Genomic DNA, 20,844 nt, shown 5'->3' with positions numbered 1-20,844 from the left:
TAACAGTTTTAGTTTACTATAATCTTCTATGTGAAGCTGCTTTGACACAAACTTTGTAAAAGCGCTCACTGAAAAAAGTGTTGCATGCAGAACTGTTGCAAACAATTTATTTGTGTTGAATTTAAACAAACAAATTAAATTTAATAATGTTCAACTTAATTTGTTTGTTTAAATTCAGCCCGAATAAATTGTTTACAACCACATAACGTAATAAATTGAGTAAATCCAAGGAGTCATCTTTGAATAATTTTTTTCAGTGTAGAAATAAAGATGAATTAAATTGAATTGAATCAAAGAACTTCTATGAACGCACACTAAAGCATCAATAGCTGATGTTTAATCTCCGAGGAAACGCATTACAACTATTACGAGTGAATGAACCTCAAAACCACCAAATACTTTCAGAAGCGGAGAACATTTAGAGCTCCGTCTTTCAAAACAACTCGCAAATGAACAATCCAAAGTGGACTGAAGTCTGCCCAGGAAGTCTTAAACGTTCAGATAGTCGTTTTTCAGCCTGCTTAGCCTGGAGCCGTGATTCCTCACGATCAGAGAAATGAGCTCGTGTTTATCCTTGAGTCCGGATGAGATGTCCAGCGTCTCCTGCAGCGTTTCTCTCACATCATACACGGGCTTGATGAAGTTACTGCTGAACTCGCTCTCCTCTCTCTGCTCCGTCTCCTGGCTCTGCTTGAACTTGCTCTCCAGCTCCAGCAGAGATTTCTCCACGTTGGTGAAAGCCTCGCCGATCTGCTCGATCTCTCGCTTCAGGTATTTCCCGTAGCTGTCCTCTCCGTCCAGATCAAACGAGATGCTCTTCCCGAGAGTCTCCAGAACGCGCGCCGCGTCTTCAATCTGCTGCTTTACTATAACGAAATCCTCCCTAATAACCGTGTCCCGGTCTTCCTCCAGTGGACACGGTCTGCGGTCGATCCATTTGAAGAGCATCTGGCACTTCTCGGGGTCTTCAGTCTCTTCATAATCGCCGTCCGGGACGAAGAAGTGGTGAAAAGTGCCATTGGACATTTCGGGGAGCAAAGGTCCCTCGTAGACCGCGCCACAAAGAGGCAGTAAAAACAGGCCGAGGGCAAAGGGTAACATGATAGATCGCTTCTGTCCACGGCGGAGGTCTGACCGGCCTGACAGAGGCGACGTCCACATCTGGAGCGCTTCATAGAAGTGTGCGCACTAGAGGAGACCCACAGGGCTGTAATCCGAGTCTGCTGTGCTTTTGCACGCTCTCACATTACCGCTGCGCGCCCCCGGGTTTATGAGCGCAGCAATAATGAGACCAAAATGTTTTTAGATGCTTTTTGCATACATTAATTTATGTGCATTACTTTATGTATATAAAGAGTTGAAGTCTAAAGTCTACTGTGAAATGGTAATAATTAAAAAAAAGAATTATTAATAATAATAGTTCCGCTGCCCCTTTTTTGCACGCTTTCCAATTATCACTGCGCAAGCCCCCCCCTTACTGCCCTGCTGTGAAATGTTAATTATTAAAACAAAAGTATTAAAATAATAATAATAATAATAATTCTGGTGCCCTTTTTTGCATGCTTTTAAATTATTTATGCATCCCCCCCCATTTATGAGCGTTATGTTTTGGTGTATACCTTCATTTATGTGCATTATTTTATGCAAATAAACAGTTGAAGTCAAAAGTATTAGCCCTGCAGTGAAAGGTTATTTAATAATCAACAATGTATTAATAATAATAATAATTTTGGTGCCTTTTTTTTTTTTTTTGCATGCTCTCTGGACTGCTCAAGCCACCCCCCCCCTCCTTTTTAAGAGTTCAGCAATAATGAGATCAACATGTTTTTAGCTTATGTTTTGTAACACCTTAATTTTTGTGCATTGCTTTATGTATGAACAGCTGAAGTCAAAATTGTATTAGCCCTACTGTGAAATGTTAATTATTGAAACAAAAGTATTAATAATATTAATAACAATGATGATAATAATAATAAGGATAATATTATTTCCGGTGCCCTTTATTGCACGCTCTTAAATTATCTCTGCACCCCCCCCCCCCCCCCCTCCCAATTTTTGAGCACAGTAATAATGTGATCATTATTTGTAGCATATGTCTTTTGTGTACCTTAATTTGTGCATTATTTTATGTATATAAACAGAGGTCAAAAGTATATTAGCCCTAAAGTGAAATGTTAATTATTAAATAATAATAATAATTCTGGTGTCCTTTTTTTTTTTGCAAAAAATTTACCACTGCCCATTTGTATTACTTTATCTAAATATAGACAGTTTAAGCCAAAAAAAATGTTCCCTACTTTGAAACTTTAATTATAAATAAATAATGTATTAATAATAATTCTGGTACTCTTTTGCGCCCTCTTAAATCACCGCTGCATGCTCTCGTGTTTATGAGCACAGCAATAATGAGACCAAAATATTCTCTAGCTTATGTTTATTTGCATATCTTAATTTATGTACATTACTTTGTGTATATACACTGCTGTTGTCATTACTGAAGAATTTAAGTTAATATAACTTGACATTACTTGAAATACCAAGTTTTGCCATCAAAACTTAAACAGGTGTGTTTAACACTCATTAAAACTTTTAATTCATATTTTAAGTTACTGAACTGATTGATATATGTTATATGACGAGGTGGTCATTTTGCTCGTTATGCTGAAGTTTGCTTAAGCCAGGGGTGTCCAAACTCGGTCCTGGAGGGCCGGTGTCCTGCAAAGTTTAGTTCCAACCCAAATCAGACACACCTGAGCTAGCTAATCAAGCTAGGCTTTCTAGAAACAACCTTGCAGGTGTGTTAAGGCAAGTTTGAGTTAAAATCTGCAGGACACCGACCCTCCAGGACCGAGATTGGACATCCCTGGCTTAAGCGCAACAGGACAGAGGCATTGCCTGAACCCATCCGAGTTGTAAGTGTCCTTAACTACGTACTTGCATCAAGAGATGAACACAATGTACTCATAAATGTATTGCAGAACTCTTCTGGTGCTCTAGAGGTGGGGTATGGGTAAGGTTAGGAACAGATTTAGTGTTCCTGGTTAGTTTTAAGGTGTAAGGTATGATCAACAATGTAATATAAATGTAATTACAGACATTAATTAAGTACTTAATCAAGCATAAATACAATGGAAAAACGTGTAATAAGAACAATAAGAACTTTTTAGGGAATTATTCACATCAGTGTTAGATCATATTAGTTAAGGCCGCTTAATGTAAAGTGGGAGTAAATTATTTAATTATTAACCAATCATTATATGTGCGTATGAATGACATATATAGTATGGACTTCATTCTTTGTGGGATGGCAAATAATTAAAAGGAAAACAAGTTACAGAACACTAATGATTTAATGAGTTTATAAGTGTGATCTCCTGAATGCAAATTACTGGAATCTGTTTTTTTTTTTTTTTTTTTACCAGCGTTTTGTGCTGTTCAGCAGTATTTACTGTTCTTTCCACTGTTTGTAAGCACTCTGTCAGCACTGTGTTACACAGAGTTTCACGGTTGATGAACTATTACACACACCATTAAAGCATGTCACTGGTTAATTAAGAAGAGAGAGGAATAATGAACTACTTGCTAAACGTAGCACAAGTAAGATATACTGCTTTGTTGACACACAGCAGTACTGCTGTAATACTGAAGACATGCAGTGATTTAAATATATAATTTAATTTGAAATATCAGAAAACCCTCAACCAGAATCTGCTGATAGACAGACAGATGGACAGATATTGGTGTGCATACAGATAACTGGAGGGATATACATATGAATGGATGGACATAGATTGATATGGACCAATGAACAGATAGATGGACTGATATACAAATGGGCGGATCTACAGATGGATGAGTGGATTGATATATAGATGGAGGCAAGAATGGACGGATTGATGAACAGATGAATAAATAGATAGATGGGCCAATAAATGGATAGATAGATAGATAGATAGATAGATAGATAGATAGATAGATAGATAGATAGATAGATAGATAGATAGATAGATAGATAGATAGATAGATAGATAGGTAAAATGATGGATGGATGGATGGGTATAGATGGATGGACATATACATGATGGATGAATATATTGATGGATGGATGGGCGGAGATATAGATGGATGCATAGATAAAAGGATGGATGGACTGATGGATAGATATACAGATGGAGAGATATATGGATGGATATAGATGGACCAATTAATAGATGGATGAATTTATAGGTAAAATGGATGTTTGGATGGATACACGGATGGATAGATTAAAGGATGGGTGGATAAAAGAATAGATGGATTTCTGATATACAGATAAATAGATAAATTGATGGATGGAGATATAGAGATGGATATAGATTGACTGATAGATGGATATACAGATGGAAAGACATACATGTGGACAGATGGATGGATGTAGATGGATGGATAAATATATAGACTGATGTATAGACTAGATTAAAGGATAGATTAAAGGATGGATGGATGGATGGATGGATAAACATGGTAGATGGATGTTTGGACATATATGGAGATGGATGGATATATAGATAGAATGAAAGGAGGATATACAGATATATAGATATACAAATGGATGGATGGATGATATATGGACTGATGCATGGATAAATATATACAGATGGATGGCTATAGATAGACATATATAGATGGATGGATGATATATTGACTGATGGATGAATATATATACAGATGGATGACTATAGATGGACAGATATATAGATGGATGGATATATATACAGATGGATGCTATGGATGGATGGACAGATGGAGGGCTATAGATGGACAGATAAATAGATGGATGGATGATTTTTGGACTGATAGATTAATATATATATACAGATGGATGCTATAGATGGATGGATGATTTATGGACTTATGGATGAATATAAATATAGATAGATGGCTATAGATGGACCGATACATAGATGGATGGATGATTTATGGACTGATGGATTAATATATACAGATGGATGCTATAGATGGATGGATGGACAGATGGAGGGCTATAGATGGATGGATGATTTATGGACTGATGGATTAATATATACAGATGGATGCTATAGATGGATGGATGGACAGATGGAGGGCTATAGATGGATGGATGATTTATGGACTGATGGATGAATATATACAGATGGATGCTATAGATGGATGGATGGACAGATGGAGGGCTATAGATGGATGGATGATTTATGGACTTATGGATGAATATAAATATAGATGGATGGCTATAGATGGACAGATATATAGATGGATGGATGATATTTGGACTGATGGATGAATATATACAGATGGATGTCTATAGATGGACATATAGATGGATGGATGATTTATGGACTGATGGATGAATATATATACAGATGGATGGCTATAGATGGACATATATAGATGGATGGATGATATTTGGACTGATGGATGAATATATATACAGATGGATGGCTATAGATGGACAGATATATAGATGGATGGATGATATTTGGACTGATGGATGAATATATACAGATGGATGGCTATAGATGGACATATATAGATGGATGGATGATATTTGGACTGATGGATGAATATATATACAGATGGATGGCTATAGATGGACATATATATATAGATGGATGGATGATATTTGGACTGATGGATGAATATATATACAGATGGATGGCTATAGATGGACATATATAGATAGATGGATGATATTTGGACTGATGGATGAATATATATACAGATGGATGGCTATAGATGGACAGATATATAGATGGATGGATGATATTTGAACTGATGGATGAATATATATACAGATGGATGGCTATAGATGGACATATATATTTGGACTGATGGATGAATATATATACAGATGGATGGCTATAGATGGACATATATAGATGGATGGATGATATTTGGACTGATGGATGAATATATATACAGATGGATGGCTATAGATGGACATATATATTTGGACTGATGGATGAATATATATACAGATGGATGGCTATAGATGGACATATATAGATGGATGGATGATATTTGGACTGATGGATGAATATATATACAGATGGATGGCTATAGATGGACATATATATTTGGACTGATGGATGAATATATATACAGATGGATGGCTATAGATGGACATATATAGATGGATGGATGATATTTGGACTGATGGATGAATATATATACAGATGGATGCTATAGATTGATGGATGGACAGATGGAGGGCTATAGATGGATGGTTGATTTATGGACTGATGGATGAATATATATACAGATTGATGGCTATAGATGGACAGATATATAGATGGATGGATGATATTTGGACTGATGGATGAATATATATACAGATGGATGGCTATAGATGGACAGATATATAGATGGATGGATGATATTTGGACTGATGGATGAATATATATACAGATGGATGGCTATAGATGGACAGATATATATATATATATGGATAGATGGATTTACAGATGTAAAGATATATGGATGGAATGTTGGATATGGACAGATAGATAAATAGACAGAATAAAGTATAAACAGACAGACAGACAGATAGATGACTGAGTGTAAATGCGTGAGCAGATAGGTGAGTAAAGTCTAATCTGTTTTCATTGTTAAGCAGTTTAAACCTCAATGATTAACAGGAGTGTGATCTTTCTGGACCAGGATCCTGCAGCTCACTTCAGATCAGCTTCTGAGCCAGCATGGAGACCGTGGGCAGGTTCCAGGCCGGGGATTATGTGGTGTTTGCGTGTCTGTTCGTGGTCTCCTCCGGCATCGGCGTCTTCTTCGCCATCAAGGAGAGAAACAAAGCCCCGTCCAAGGAGTTTCTGGTGGGGGGCCGTCAGATGTCCTGCGGGCCCGTGGCTCTGTCCCTCACCGCCAGCTTCATGTCTGCTGTGACTGTGATCGGGGCTCCGGCAGACGTCTACAGATTCGGGGCCTCGTACGTCATCTTCGGGGTCGCCTACACGTTTGTGGTGTTTTTTACGGCTGAGCTCTTTCTGCCTGTGTTTTACAGGTCAGGAATCACCAGCACATATGAGGTATGATGTATCTGCTTTTGGGTGGGTGTTTTATGTTCACCCCCTCACAAGTCTATCATTTAAATCAACTTATTTTCTATAGGAAGCTTTACAATATTACATTTGTGGATACACATTACACTACCGGTCAAAAGTTTAGGGTCAGTAGGCTTTTAAAATGTTTTCTTGTAGGATTTTGAAATGCTTCTTCTGCTCACCAAGGCAGGATTTATTTAATCAGAAATAGAGTACAGATTATAATTTAATTTAATTACATTTTAATTGAATTTAATAATTTATTCCAGTGATTTTAATGATGAATTTTTAGCTTCATTACTCCAACTTCTGTCAAATGATCCTTCAGAAATTGCTCTAGCATTATTATTATTATTATTATTATTATTATTATTATTATTATCATCATTATCTTCATCATCATCATCATCATCATTATTATTGTTGTTATTATTATTATTATTATTATTATTATTATCAACATTATTAATGTTGTTATTATTTTTATAATCTTTATCATTATTATTACTAATATTATAATATTAACATTATAATAATAATAATAATTATAATAATAATAATAATTATTATTATCAACATTATTATTATTATTATTATTATTGTCAACATTATTATTATTATTATCAACATTAATATTATTATCATCATCATAATCATTAATATTATTATCATTATTATTATCATTATAATTATCATTATTTTTATTATCATTATAATAATAATAATTATTATTATTATCAACATTATTATTATTATTATTATTATCATTATAATTAGCATTATTATTATTATTATCATCATCATCATTATTTTTATTATTATCATTATTATTATCGTTATAGTTAGCATTATTATTAATAGCATTATTATGATTATTATTATTAGCATTATTATTATCAACAATATTATTATCATCATTATTATTATTATTAGCATTATTATTATCATCAACAATATTATTATCATCATTATTATTATTATTAGCATTATTATTAGCATCAACAATATTATTATCATCATTATTATTATTATTAGCATTATTATTAGCATCAACAATATTATTATCATCATTATTATTATTATTAGCATTATTATTAGCATCAACAATATTATTATCATCATTATTATTATTATTAGCATTATTATTAGCATTATTATTATCATCATCATAATTATTATTATTATTAATGGTAATAGTAATAAAAGCAATAATGACTGGAGTAATAATTTCAGTTCAAACTACATAAAATGTCATAAATAAATATTTAACAATGTAACTTTTTTTACATTTAATAAATGCCGCCATGATGACAATGAACTGACTAATTTTCTTTAAATTATTAAATAAAATAAATAAATAAAAAAACTGAGCCCAAATGTTTGACCGAACAAACAAAAATGTATAGAATTTAGATTAAATCTTGTAATATGTGTAGTTTTTCAATATTTCGCACAAGGTTAAATTAATCATCTTTCCATTTCTAAAGATGTCATTTTCAAAACTTCAAATTTATGTTGAGCAACTGTATTTCTGTGTGTGAAAATTATTCTGTTCATCAAGGCGGCATTTATTAAATGTAAAAGAAAAATGTTAAATTGTTAAATAATTATATACTTATTGTATGTAGTTACAAATTAAAGTATTACTCCAGGCATTATTTCTTTTATTGCTATTGTCATTTATAATAATATTAATAAAAATAATAATAAGAAGAATAAATATTAGAGTGATTTCTGAAGAATCATGTGACTGGAGGAATGAAGCTGAAAATTCATCTTTAAAATAACTGGAATAAAGTATTAAACTAAATGTTAAACTACTTTTGAACAGTTATTTTATACTGCAGTAACATTTCACAATTTTACAATCTGCACTGTATTTTTGATTAAATAAATGCTTATTTTAAAAATCCCAAAACTATTGACTGGTAGAGTATTTAGAGTTTATTAGTAGAAATAATCATTCTTTTTTGACACGTAGAGGCTCTGTTGCGTTCTGATTTTCTTTTTCTTACAGTATTTGGAGTTGCGTTTCTGCAAGCTCGTTCGCGTCGCAGCCACTCTAATTTACATCATTCAGACGGTGAGTGTGATGAATCCTTCCAACACTCAGAATAACACACTGTGCTTTCATGCTCATTCCTGTGTCTTGATGTCCTCAGATTCTCTACACTGGTGTGGTGGTTTATGCTCCTGCTTTAGCTCTCAATCAAGGTCAGTCTGTGAAGTATTCCGCTACAGTGCACATTAAAGCTGAGCGATTCATTTAGAGGAGGCCTATATTGCCCCTGATGTAAAATAAGTTTCAGGTGTCTCTAATGCCGAGTTCAGACTGCATGATTTTCAAAGCAGTCGTGTCACAGATGTTTTCACACTGCTTGACTATCTGGGCTTGCGTTTCGTCGCTGCTTTGTTTACACTGCAAGATGGATCGGCGACGGGGACTTTCACATTGCATGACTTTACTATAGGAAGAATCGCCGACAACTTCGTCCAAACTACGTCTCACAGCCAAAAACACGTCGTATATCTTTTGTTATTAACTACATAATGATAAAGAAGCCTTTAATGGGGTAGAACATGTACATGTTTGCTCACCTGGGTTTAAAGGGAATTAGCCATGTCTCCTCAACGTTGATAATAAACTAATTTCTTTCTGTATGAAACGTCAAATAGACACGGTTGCTCCTGAGTCCTGTCAAACCTCCACTAGTTTTTCCTCCATTTCCTGGGTCCAAATAAACCGAAAATTAGCGCTTTTAACTTCTCCCCCAGCCTCCCGCTGACCTGCAGCAGGTATACACACACACACACACACACGCAAGTGAATGCCGCTCTCTCATTGGCTGGAGGCGATCGCCGATGTTATTTTCAGTCAAGACTCAATTCACACGGCATGATTTAAATCCCCGACAGCTCCAGATATTCAGCACGCCAAATATCTCATCGGCGACTCATCGGCGATTCTCTCAGATGGCGTCTTTGATCGTTCATACTGTGTGATTGTCACTCACGTGCACAAGCAGCGATTAGCCTGTGATTTCAGGCATTTGTCGGCGATTTCTCAAAACCTGTCGGCGAGCCAAAATCGGCGCTTAAATCACGCAGTCTAAACTAGGCATAAAGTGTGTGTGTGTGTGAAGTTTCAGCTCAAAACAGCACACAGATAATGTGTTATAACTAGGGCCAGACGGAATCTGCGGACGTTTTTTGCTATTTCTGCTGAGAATTTTGGTAAAAATCTTCGGATTTCTGCGGAATTACTTTGGGAGTATCCAGCGGAGTATCATAACTAAAACCTTAATACATTAAATAATAAGTAATAAATTACTGAATAAAAACTGAATAAATTCAGATTTACACATTTACTCAAGTAAATAAACAGAATTAATTATGGGCTAAAAATCTGCGGAATTCTGTGGAAAATCTGCGGAATTCTGCGCGCACAGATTCCGTGTGGGCCTACTTATAACTTTCTGAAACTGAACGTTAGGCTTTGATGCCGATATTGGTGTTTTGGTGGCTGTCGCTTTAAATTTAAATGAGATTGTTCTCTTTTGAAAAGAGGGCGGAGCTACAAATGCCTCTGTGTCAGCATAGTGGCTGATAACTCTCAAAGTGAAGTTTATTTATAAACTAATTTGGAGAGGATCTTGTGCTTATGATAGCTTGCAGCTGGTCCCGCATTATTAAATTCATGATTCGCCAATCAGATGACTTCTAAGCCTCTATAAATACCCTCAGTTCCATATCACAGCCATCTTTGTTTTGAAGAATCCCCCCTTTCACCCTCTACTCCTCCTACTTTTCTAGATGGGTGGCACGGTGGCCCAGTGGTTAGCACTGTTGCCTCACAGCAAGAGCGTCATTGGATCTAGTCCTTACCAAGCCAGCAGACGTTTCTGTGCGGAGTTTACACGTTCTCCCTGTGCTCACGTGGGTTTCCCCCGGGTTACCCGATGTTCTTCCACCGTCCAAAAACATGCACTTAATTGACTAATCCAAATCAGCACCATAGACATGCTCCTAGTAAGTAGATATCTCTTAAGAGCGATCACTATCTGTTCATGAGCAACTACAGCAGGGGAGTTCTCCACATCTACCTGAGCTCAAACCCCCCTCTCGCCCTGCAAACAGGAGGGAGCCCTGTGCTCGAGGATCCTTTGAGCTCAGGGCTCTCTCCGGGGACGGCATGCCAAACACGCTTCATAATCAATCATCAGCTAAGTGTCAACTCTTGAAACTCTAATGGCTGCTTCTCACTCTGTTTATGCTAATGAAGGAGAGGTGGACTCTTGTGGGCGGGGCTTTCCCCCTTTGTTTAGCTGAATTTTAGAGAGTTGGTATGTTATTATAAATACTGTAGCGTCAAATTTAAATCAATAACGACTTATTGAGAGGAACACTGTCAACAACACTCATCATGTAAACCACTGATGTTCATAACTAGCATGCTATGCTAATGAAAAAAGATAGGGAACACTTATTCATGTAGTTCAGACTCGCACATGAAGGAAAAATACAACCAATTAATAACAAATTAGCCAATGATTTTAGCGTATTAGGATGGACAACAGTGCATCTGTATTTCTGCATTTGCACCTCTCTTCATCTTATTTGATGTATGAGCTGTTTTCTCCATATTTCTGTGTGTTTTTCCTGCATCAGTGACAGGATTTGACCTTTGGGGATCTATCTTTGCCACCGGCATTGTCTGCACTTTTTACTGCACACTGGTGAGTGATTAATAGGCGTATACGTATGTTTATTACAATTGATCTGTGTTTATTGTTAGAAATGAGGCCTAGATGGTTGGTTGTTAAATGTACTGCTTATTAGGATTTGTTTTTAAATTATAATTATACTATAATTATTTAATCATTTTACTGTCATGTCATTTTTAATCATTAATTTGTCTCGCCAAAAAAGCAAGTTTTAATATAATTAATTCATGCAGAATTTGAATATGATGATGGTATGCGTTATGATAGTGGTGTGGATATGGCTGGTAAAGATTTAGGGCTCTATTTTGACGGTCCAAGCTGATCAAAAGCAGAGGGAAATGGATGATATTGCGTTAATTATTGATGATTATTTCTGCTGATCGTGGTTGTTTTTGTGGTTCTGATGATGGATTAGGATCATTCACAGTTAATACTGTTAATATAAAAATACCAAACTAAAGCGAATTTATTTAAAGCATTTTACTTGCCGGATTGTCAGATGAAGAGACTTTCAGGAAATCTGAAACGGGTTTGTGGCCACATTCACACATGTGGAAGTGTGTTTTTAGTTTCTTCATATCCAGCAAGTTCTGGGGAAAGCTAATGGGGAAATATCACTGTGTGCTTCATTCTGAGAGAAGTGTTTGGATTCTTGTGAACGGGCTGTTCTAATGGACTCGGTGGATGGAGATCAGACAGAAACACTGTGTGTGTGTGTGTGTGTGTGTGTGTGTGTGTGTGTGTGTGTGTGTGTGTGTGTGAGAGAGTATCCTCATGTGCTTATGTATGTTTGTGTGCTTGTGCATGTGTGCTCTTATCTGTGTGTGTGCATGTTTGTTTGCGTATGTATGTGCGTATGTTTGTACTTGTATCAAATAGGTTTGTGCATATGTGCTTGTGTGTGTGTGTGTGTGTTTCTGTGTGTATGTTTCTGTATGCATGCTGTGTGTTTGCGTTCTTGTGGTGGTTTTGCATGTGTGTGTTTGTTTGTATGCTTGTGTGGGTTTGGGTGTGTGAATGTTTGTTTATACATGCGCGCGCGCGCGCGTGTGTGTGTGCGTGTGTGTGTGCGTGTGTGTGTGCGTGTGTGCGTGTGTGCGTGTGTGTGTGTGTGTGTGTGTGTGTGTGTATGTGTATGTGTGTGTGTGCATGCTCGTGTTTGCATGCGCTTGTCAGTGTGTGTGGATATGAGTGCTTGTGTGTGTTTGTGCGCGCATCTCTGTGTCTGCATTCTTGTATGTGAGAGCATCCTTATGTGCATGTGTGTGCGCATGTTTGTTTGTGTATCCATGTGCATGCATGTGTGTGTGGCTGTGTTCATGTATGTGCATGAACTTATGAATGTGTGTGTGCATGTTTGTTTGTGTATGCATGTGTGTGGCTGTGTTCATGTGTGCATGAACTTACGAATGTGTGCGTGCGTGTTTGTTTGTGTATCCATGTGCATGTGTGTGGTTGTGTTGTGTGTGCATGAACTTATGAATGTGTGTGTGTGCATGTTTGTGTTTGCATGTGCTTGTTAGTGTTTGTGTGTGTGTTTGTGTGCACCTCTGTGTCTGCGTTCTTGTATGTGAGAGCATCCTCATGTGCATGTGTGTGTACGCTTGTGTGAGTTTGTGCATGTTTGTTACTATGTTTGTGTATGAATGTGCGCTTATGTGTGTGTAATCCCTGGTGTTCGTCACATTGTGGGGACCAAACGTCCCCACAAGTATAGCAATACCAGTCATTTTACCTTGTGGGGACATTTTTAGGTCCCCATGAGGAAAAAGTCTTAAAAATATCCAGAATTAAATATTTTGACCATGTAAAAATGCAGATTGTTCCCTGTGAGAGGTGTTTAGACGTAGAAACATCACAGATATGGAGAGTCCCAATGAAATCTCTCGGTGTGTGTATGTGTGTGTGTGTGTGTGTGTTAAGGGTGGGCTGAAGGCTGTGGTGTGGACCGATGCCTTCCAGATGGTGGTGATGGTGGTGGGCTTCCTCACTGTGCTGATCCAGGGTTCGAGTCGAGCTGGAGGGATCGAGAATGTCTGGAGCACCGCTCGCACTGGAGGACGATTGCAGGTGTTTGAGTATGTTCAGGAAACGCACACACACACAAACACACTGCAGTCATGTTCTACAGCAACATGTGCTTGAACAATGAAACACTACTGACTGCTCAAATGAATATATCTGAATTGAGCTATATCGTTTCTACAGATGCAACAAACAACTTTAAACAAACAGCGATTCATATAAAGAGATTGTATTTGCCGTTCGCCATGATTAATAGGATTGAGCCCAGTATTTTCACTCTAAAACCTATTTTATTCTCTTAATTTCACACATTTTCTTCCTTCTAATGAAAGTTTGCAATGTTTCTGACGCTTTCTACCGTGTTAAATCGCTGTTGTTTGCAGCTTTGACGTGAGTCCGCTCAGGAGACACACGTTCTGGACACTCAGTGTCGGAGGAACCTTCACCTGGCTGGGGATTTATGGAGTAAACCAGTCCACAATTCAGAGATGCATCTCGTGTAAAACAGAAGGTCACGCACGCTGGTGAGTGCATACAGACTGAAGGACAAAACTCGAATGGCATTAATATGGTTCAACATTAATCACAACTCTGATGTGTGTATTAAAAAAATAACGTTTAGAGCTGTATATACACTCACCGGCCACTTTATTAGGTACACCTTACTAGTACCGGGTTGGGCTCCCTATTGCCTTCAGAACTGCCTTAACCCTTGGTGGCAGAGATTCAACCAGGTACTGGAAATATTCCTCAGAGATTTTGCTCCGTGGGCGAAGCAGTGGCGCAGTAGGTAGTGCTGTCGCCTCACAGCAAGAAGGTCGCTGGTTCGAACCTCGGCTCAGTTGGCGTTTCTGTGTGGAGTTTGCATGTTCTCCCTGCCTTCGCGTGGGTTTCTTCCGGATGCTCCGGTTTCCCCCACAGTCCAAAGGCATGCGGTACAGGTGAATTGGGTAGGCTAAACTGTCCGTAGTGTATGAGTGTGTGTGTGAATGTGTGGGTGTGGATGTTTCCCAGAGATGGGTTGCGGCTGGAAGGACATCCGCTGCGTAAAAACCTGCTGGATAAGTTGGCGGTTCATTCCGCTGTGGCGACCCCGGATTAATGAAGGGACTAAGCCGACAAGAAAATGAATGAATTTTGCTCAGTGAAAGCTTCACGCAGTTGCTGCAGGTTTGTCGGCTGCACATCCATGATGCCAATCTCCCGTTCCACCACAGCCCAAAGGTGCTCTATTGGATTGAGCTCTGGTGACTGTGGAGGCCAGTTGAGTACATTTATTAGGTACAAGTGTACCTAATAAAGTGGCCAGTGAGTGAATGTAGACCAGGGGTGCTCAATCCTGTTCCTGGACATCTACCTTCCCGTACAGTTTAGCTCCTACCCTGATCAAACACACCTGAACCAATTAATTGGGACCTGAAATCCACTTGATAATTACAGACAGGTGTGTTTGATAAGGGTTGCAACTGAAATCTGCAGGAAGGTAGATCTCCAGGAACTGGATTTGCCACCCCTGATGTAGACCGTGATAACAGAAGCTTGCTTCAGGTAATGTGGAGTGTCTGTTTTCAGGGCTCTGTATCTGAATCTGCTGGGTCTGTGGATTATTCTGTTCTGCGCTGTGGTTTCTGGCCTGATCATGTACTCTTATTACTCTCACTGCGATCCCTGGTCATCTGGACTGATCTCTGCGCCAGATCAGGTGATGTTCATCTCATTAACTATAGTCTCTAGCATATGATCATCTCAATCCATCATTAGGAGATTCACATTTCCCTCCCTGAATGTGTGAGCTCTGTTAATAATGCAGTGGTCTTGTTGTTGTTGTGTTGGTTTCTTCTTCAGCTCATGCCATATTTTGTTATGGAAATCCTGGGTGCGTTTCCGGGACTGCCGGGGTTATTTGTGGCCTGTGCCTTCAGCGGCACTCTGAGGTAAAGTTTAATGACTTTCAGAACTTCATTTTAGTGACTGACAATTCAAAGGAGGGCCGCTTTAACATTCCAGCACACGGATTAAAGGGAAACCTGATGTAATTGACAATGTGTTAAACATGCCAAAATAGCAGTAATGCAATGGATTAGCATGTTGCTAGCATTTTATAACATAGGCTAATGTAATTAAGACATTCTAACAATGATTGGCATGTTTTTTACCCCATGTTTTAGCATATTCTTAACATGCTACTGCTTAGTATGTTGTTTACATATTGCTTGCATGAATTAACAAATTGCAAACATTAAGCATGTTTCCAGCATGTTTTATTCATTTTTAGCATGTTTTAGCATATTGCTAGCATGAATTTGCATTTTCTTGTGATTTTAGCACTTTTTAAAACCATATTGGCAAGGTTTAACACCTGTCTATCATTTTAACATTGCTAGCATGGATCTTTAGTGCATAGCAATGTTTTAACTTGCTAACATGTTTTGTTTGTTTTACTTTATAGTAGCATGTTTTACCACATGTTTAAGCCTATTCCTAACATGCTACTGCTTAGAATTTGGATTCCATGTTGCTAGCATGAATTAACACTTTTGCGTTACGCATGTTGCTAGCATGTTTTATCCATTGTTAGCACATTGCTAGCATGTATTATCACGTTTGTAGCTTAATTTTAACACTTTTTTTAAATAACATATTGGCAAGGTTTTAGACCTAGCTAACATTTTAAGCATGGATCTTTAGAGCACAGCTAAGTTTTAACTTGCTAACATGTTTTTTTTTTGCTTGATTGTCCACCTGGGTGGAAACTATCTGGCTTAACCATCACAACAGATTAATAATGACACACGACAGAATAAAAACACAAACATCACAATTAAACAAACATGATTGATACTACTGTACAGCAACCATGTGCTAAAACATGCTAAAATAACAGTAATGCAATCAATTAGCACAACGCTAACATATGCTTATACAGTTAACATGTTTTAACAATGGCTAGTATGTTTTTCACCCCATGTTTTGGCATTTTCCTAACATGCTTAGTATGTTGTTTGCATATTGCTAACATGGATTAGCTTGTTTCTAACATGTTTTTAACATGTTTAAGGCATCTATTGCTAGAATTTAGTAGCACACGTCAAACATTTTTTAAACATAAATCATTTTGATGACATAACGCCTCACTTTAGTATGTGTTTTTAATATGCACTTTAAGATTTCATACACATCTAAGCATTTCTATCTACTGGTTTTTAATGCAACATAAAAAAAAAACTGTTAAAGTATGTGGATGGAAACAGCTATACTGTCTTTGGAGACAGAAAATTTATATATATTTTCCTCTATTGTATATAAAAGATACTTCCAGTATAGTTTGGGAGTAAATAATGACAGTATTTACATTTGTTGAACAATCCTAAATGTTTTGTCTTGGCTGATCAAGTAGGCTGATTGAGTAGAGGAACGCCTTGTTGTTCTGCTTCTGCTTTTCAGCACAGTAGCCGCCAGTATCAATGCTTTGGCCACAGTGATGTACGAGGACTTTGTGAGCCAGTGTTTCCCAGATCTCTCCAACCGAGCGGCCAGCTGGATCAGCAAAGCGCTCTGTAAACACATCTCACTTTCCTCAGGACATCCACACACTCATAAAGAGAACATTGATCCTGTCGTTTGGCATTAGAGCAGATTTAATCAGCGCAATAGACTCGTCATGATCAATCACAGCCAGGGACGACATGAAACAGCTGCAAGGTCTGTTTATTCTGAATGGAAAGCTGACAGATCTGCAAGGCTTTTAAGAGGCTGAAGTAGGTCAATAAAGAAGTAAAGTGAGCCAAAATAAAAGCTCAGCAGCTCAATGAGGCTTTAAACACCTAAAACTCAGAATTGACGATGACACCACTTCACATTTAGATGAATTGTTCATCCAAAAATGAAAATGACTTAATAATTTACTTCTTTGTGTGCTGTTGGGGGTGTTTTCATCCACTCTGTGGTGATTTTGAGTCTTAATTTGGCCACAACGTTCAGCAAATGTTGCTGACAAATCTCATTTAAACACATATTTTGCTCTCTTTGCAAATTGACTACCCTTTCGTTATGTTCGGGGCTGTTTTTACCCCATTGACTTTCATTATAATCACATTTTTTTGATTGCAAAGTCTTGACAGCATACACACTACCTGCCAAAAAGTCTTGTGGTTAATCCCAGTTGTAAGAGCAACAAATAATAGCTTGACTTCTAGTTCATCATCAGGTCATTTTTTTGCTGAATCATCACAAATACTGCAGAAGACCTACTGGAACCAGCATGGAGCCAAGATTCACATAGAAATCAATCAAGTTTGGTGAAGGAGAAATCATGGTTTGGGGTTACATTCAGTATAGGGGCGTACGAGAGATCTGCAACATCAACAGCCTGAGGTATCAAGACATTTGTGCTGCCCATTACATCACAAACCACAGGAGAGGGCAGATTCTCCAGCAGGATAGCGCTCCTTATACTTCAGCCTCCACATCAAAGCTCCTGAAAGCAAAGAAGGTCAAGCTGCTCCAGGATTGGCCAGCCCAGTCACGAGACATGAACATTATTGAGCTGATGAAGAATGAGGCATTGGAGATGAACACAGATGAGCTCTGGGAGTCCTGCAGGAACGCTTTCTTCGCCATTCCAGATGACTTTATTAATCAGTGATTAGAGTCAGAGATGTATGGATGCAGTCCTCCAAGCTCATGATGGAGTCAGACACAATATTCATTCTGTCTCCACTGCAGCAGGACTTTATATTCTATACTGGACATTATTCCTGTTCAGTGATGAGACTTTAGTCTAAGCAGAGTCAGACCGCACTGTCCTAATCAAATCATTAATAGTCAAGGCATGATCATATATTATTGTGCTCAAATAAGCAAAATCTAGAGGAATTTGCCTTTCATATGAGTCAGTTCTGATCCCAAATGATCAACTGGAAGTCAAGTTATTATTTGTTGCGACAAGACAATCATGCATTCTTGATTGTTGGTGGTTTTCCCTGTTGGGAAGAGCTACAATTTGTAAAAAGAGAACTTAGAAATACCTTTAACTTGTGATCCTGTGGTGTTTTTGAGTGAGAAACACACACAGGAAATAGCAAAAAAATAGTGAGACTGTCCACATTTTCTTTTAAACTTTTGCAATGAGAACAATAATTTATTAAAAAAATAACAATTAGGGATGTAACGGTATCAGAATTTCACGGTACGATAATACCTCGGTATGAATGGCACGGTACGGTATTTATTAAATAATTTACAGGAAAAACAAAACTAATGAAAAAACTCGAAAAAAGTGCCAAAAAGTGTTTATTTACCTCAGCACTGAACATATCAATGACATACAAATCAACCATCTATCTGTACGTTTCGAAACAGGAACTTCAATTTTTCAATTTTAATAACAAAAAACTATTAAACCATGTAAAACAAATAATAAAGTTTTAATTTAGTATTGTTGAAAACTCATAACATTCAACATTTAATCACTCACTTAGATAGAGATGGGTTTTTAAGGAAAATTATCATATAACTATAATCTGGTAATCTCTGGGCATGTCCCCTGCAACAGAAACAAACCCCTCTCATTTGGGACTGAGGTTTCTGGGACAGAGAGATATGATTTAGCCAAGGTTGACAGCAGTGGGTAACGTTGTGCATTGTTTTTCCACCACTTGAGAGGACAAGCCATGAGTGAGATAGAGGTCTCTTTGCAGTACAATGTCTGCATCAATCTAACAAGTGTGCTGTGTTCTGCAGTCCCCATGACTGTTATTAGTCGTATTCCCCGACTTACATTTCACCACAGTCTGGCAGTGCCTGCATACTGTTTTTGTCTTTGTCTGTCACCTTTTCTCCTTTTTTTGTATCTTTTTAGAAAGAAACTGAAATGCTTCCACACATCCGATTTAAAACCCGCTTTAGGTTCGATCATTTCCAGCTCTTTTTCATTCCCGCTACTAGCAGCACACTCCATTTCCGCATTACTGGGTCTGTAGTGACAACAGACCGCAAAGGATGATGGCCACGCCTGGGCTGATGGGAATTGTAGTTCCCGCTACCTCCCGTTCACTTCATTCGCCCAAGCAAACTTTTCTCAGAAATATAGTTTTATTGAGTCATGCGCCTACGGTTATATTGAAAACAATGACTATTGCGGTATGACTGTATTTACAATATTGTTACATCCCTAATAACAATAAATATAATAATAATATTAACTGGATTCAGTCAGTGGGCACATTTAGTTCACACTGAGTGAAAATATGTAATAAAGTGTTGCCAGTTATGCTAAAAATCACCCATATGGATGTTTGCCTGTCTGTTTTCTCTGGCAGGTGTGGCGTTTGGTGTGGCCTGCACTACTATGGCCGTGGCGGCATCATACATGGGAGGAATTGTGCAGGTAAAGTTTCTCTCAAAACAGCCTCAGATGATCTGTTTAAGGGCTGCACAATATGGGGTTTCAGTATAGATATGGCAACGTGTGCATCTGCAATAATCACATAGCAAGAAATGCAATGTTGAATCTGAATTATAGCTGACCAGGAGCCACAGAACACATGTGATTTATAGTTTAACCATAACAGAGTGAACGTTTATTATCTGCATGTGTTTTTAAGCCCGGTGACTAAACATTTTAAGAGTCTAAAACAGGAGTGTCCACACTCGGTCCCGGAGTGCCGGTGTACTGGAGAGTTTAGCTCCAACCCTAATCAAACACACCTGAACCAGCTGATCAAGCTCTTACTAGGTATGCTAGAAACTTCCAGGCAGGTGTGTTGAAGGAAGTTGGAGCTAAAGTCAGCAGGACACCGGCCCTCCAGGACCGACTTTGGACACCCCTGCTTTCTTACTTTGAAATTTGTCTTGTTTCTAGTCCAAATATCTACATGTCAAAGCGAAAATAAGACTTTCAGTCATACCTTACAATAAGGTTTCATTAGCTAATATGTTTACTAGCATGACTAATTGTGAACAATACTTGTGCAGCATTTATTAATCATAGTTCAACATTTACTAATGAATTATTAACATATAAA

At 37.7% G+C, this 20,844-nt stretch overlaps 2 protein-coding genes across 5 annotated transcripts in view; one reads left to right on the top strand and one right to left on the bottom strand.

Moving 5' to 3' along the window:
• slc5a12 (solute carrier family 5 member 12) overlaps positions 1-20,844 on the top strand; it is a 53,411-nt gene that overhangs the window by 23,773 nt on the left and 8,794 nt on the right. For 2 of the 4 annotated variants that reach the window (XM_068217337.1, NM_200368.1), the window contains 10 exon segments: positions 6,676-7,055; positions 9,088-9,153; positions 9,233-9,284; positions 11,739-11,806; positions 13,718-13,872; positions 14,203-14,343; positions 15,392-15,521; positions 15,665-15,753; positions 17,264-17,376; positions 20,140-20,207. In XM_068217337.1, the coding sequence (XP_068073438.1) occupies positions 6,714-7,055; positions 9,088-9,153; positions 9,233-9,284; positions 11,739-11,806; positions 13,718-13,872; positions 14,203-14,343; positions 15,392-15,521; positions 15,665-15,753; positions 17,264-17,376; positions 20,140-20,207 (1,224 nt within the window). In that variant the 5' untranslated portion in view covers positions 6,676-6,713. 4 annotated transcript variants of the gene reach the window in all.
• Positions 316-1,277, bottom strand: fibina (fin bud initiation factor a). Its single transcript, NM_001256247.2, has one exon. It carries the CDS (start codon positions 1,159-1,161, stop codon positions 490-492), a length of 672 nt encoding a protein of 223 aa, NP_001243176.2. The 5' UTR covers positions 1,162-1,277; the 3' UTR covers positions 316-489.

This window comes from Danio rerio, chromosome 25, assembly GCF_049306965.1.
Source record: "Danio rerio strain Tuebingen ecotype United States chromosome 25, GRCz12tu, whole genome shotgun sequence".
NCBI classification, from domain to species: Eukaryota; Metazoa; Chordata; class Actinopteri; order Cypriniformes; family Danionidae; genus Danio; species Danio rerio.
Note: the sequence above shows the minus strand (reverse complement) of the source record. Positions and strands in the feature narration are given on the sequence as shown.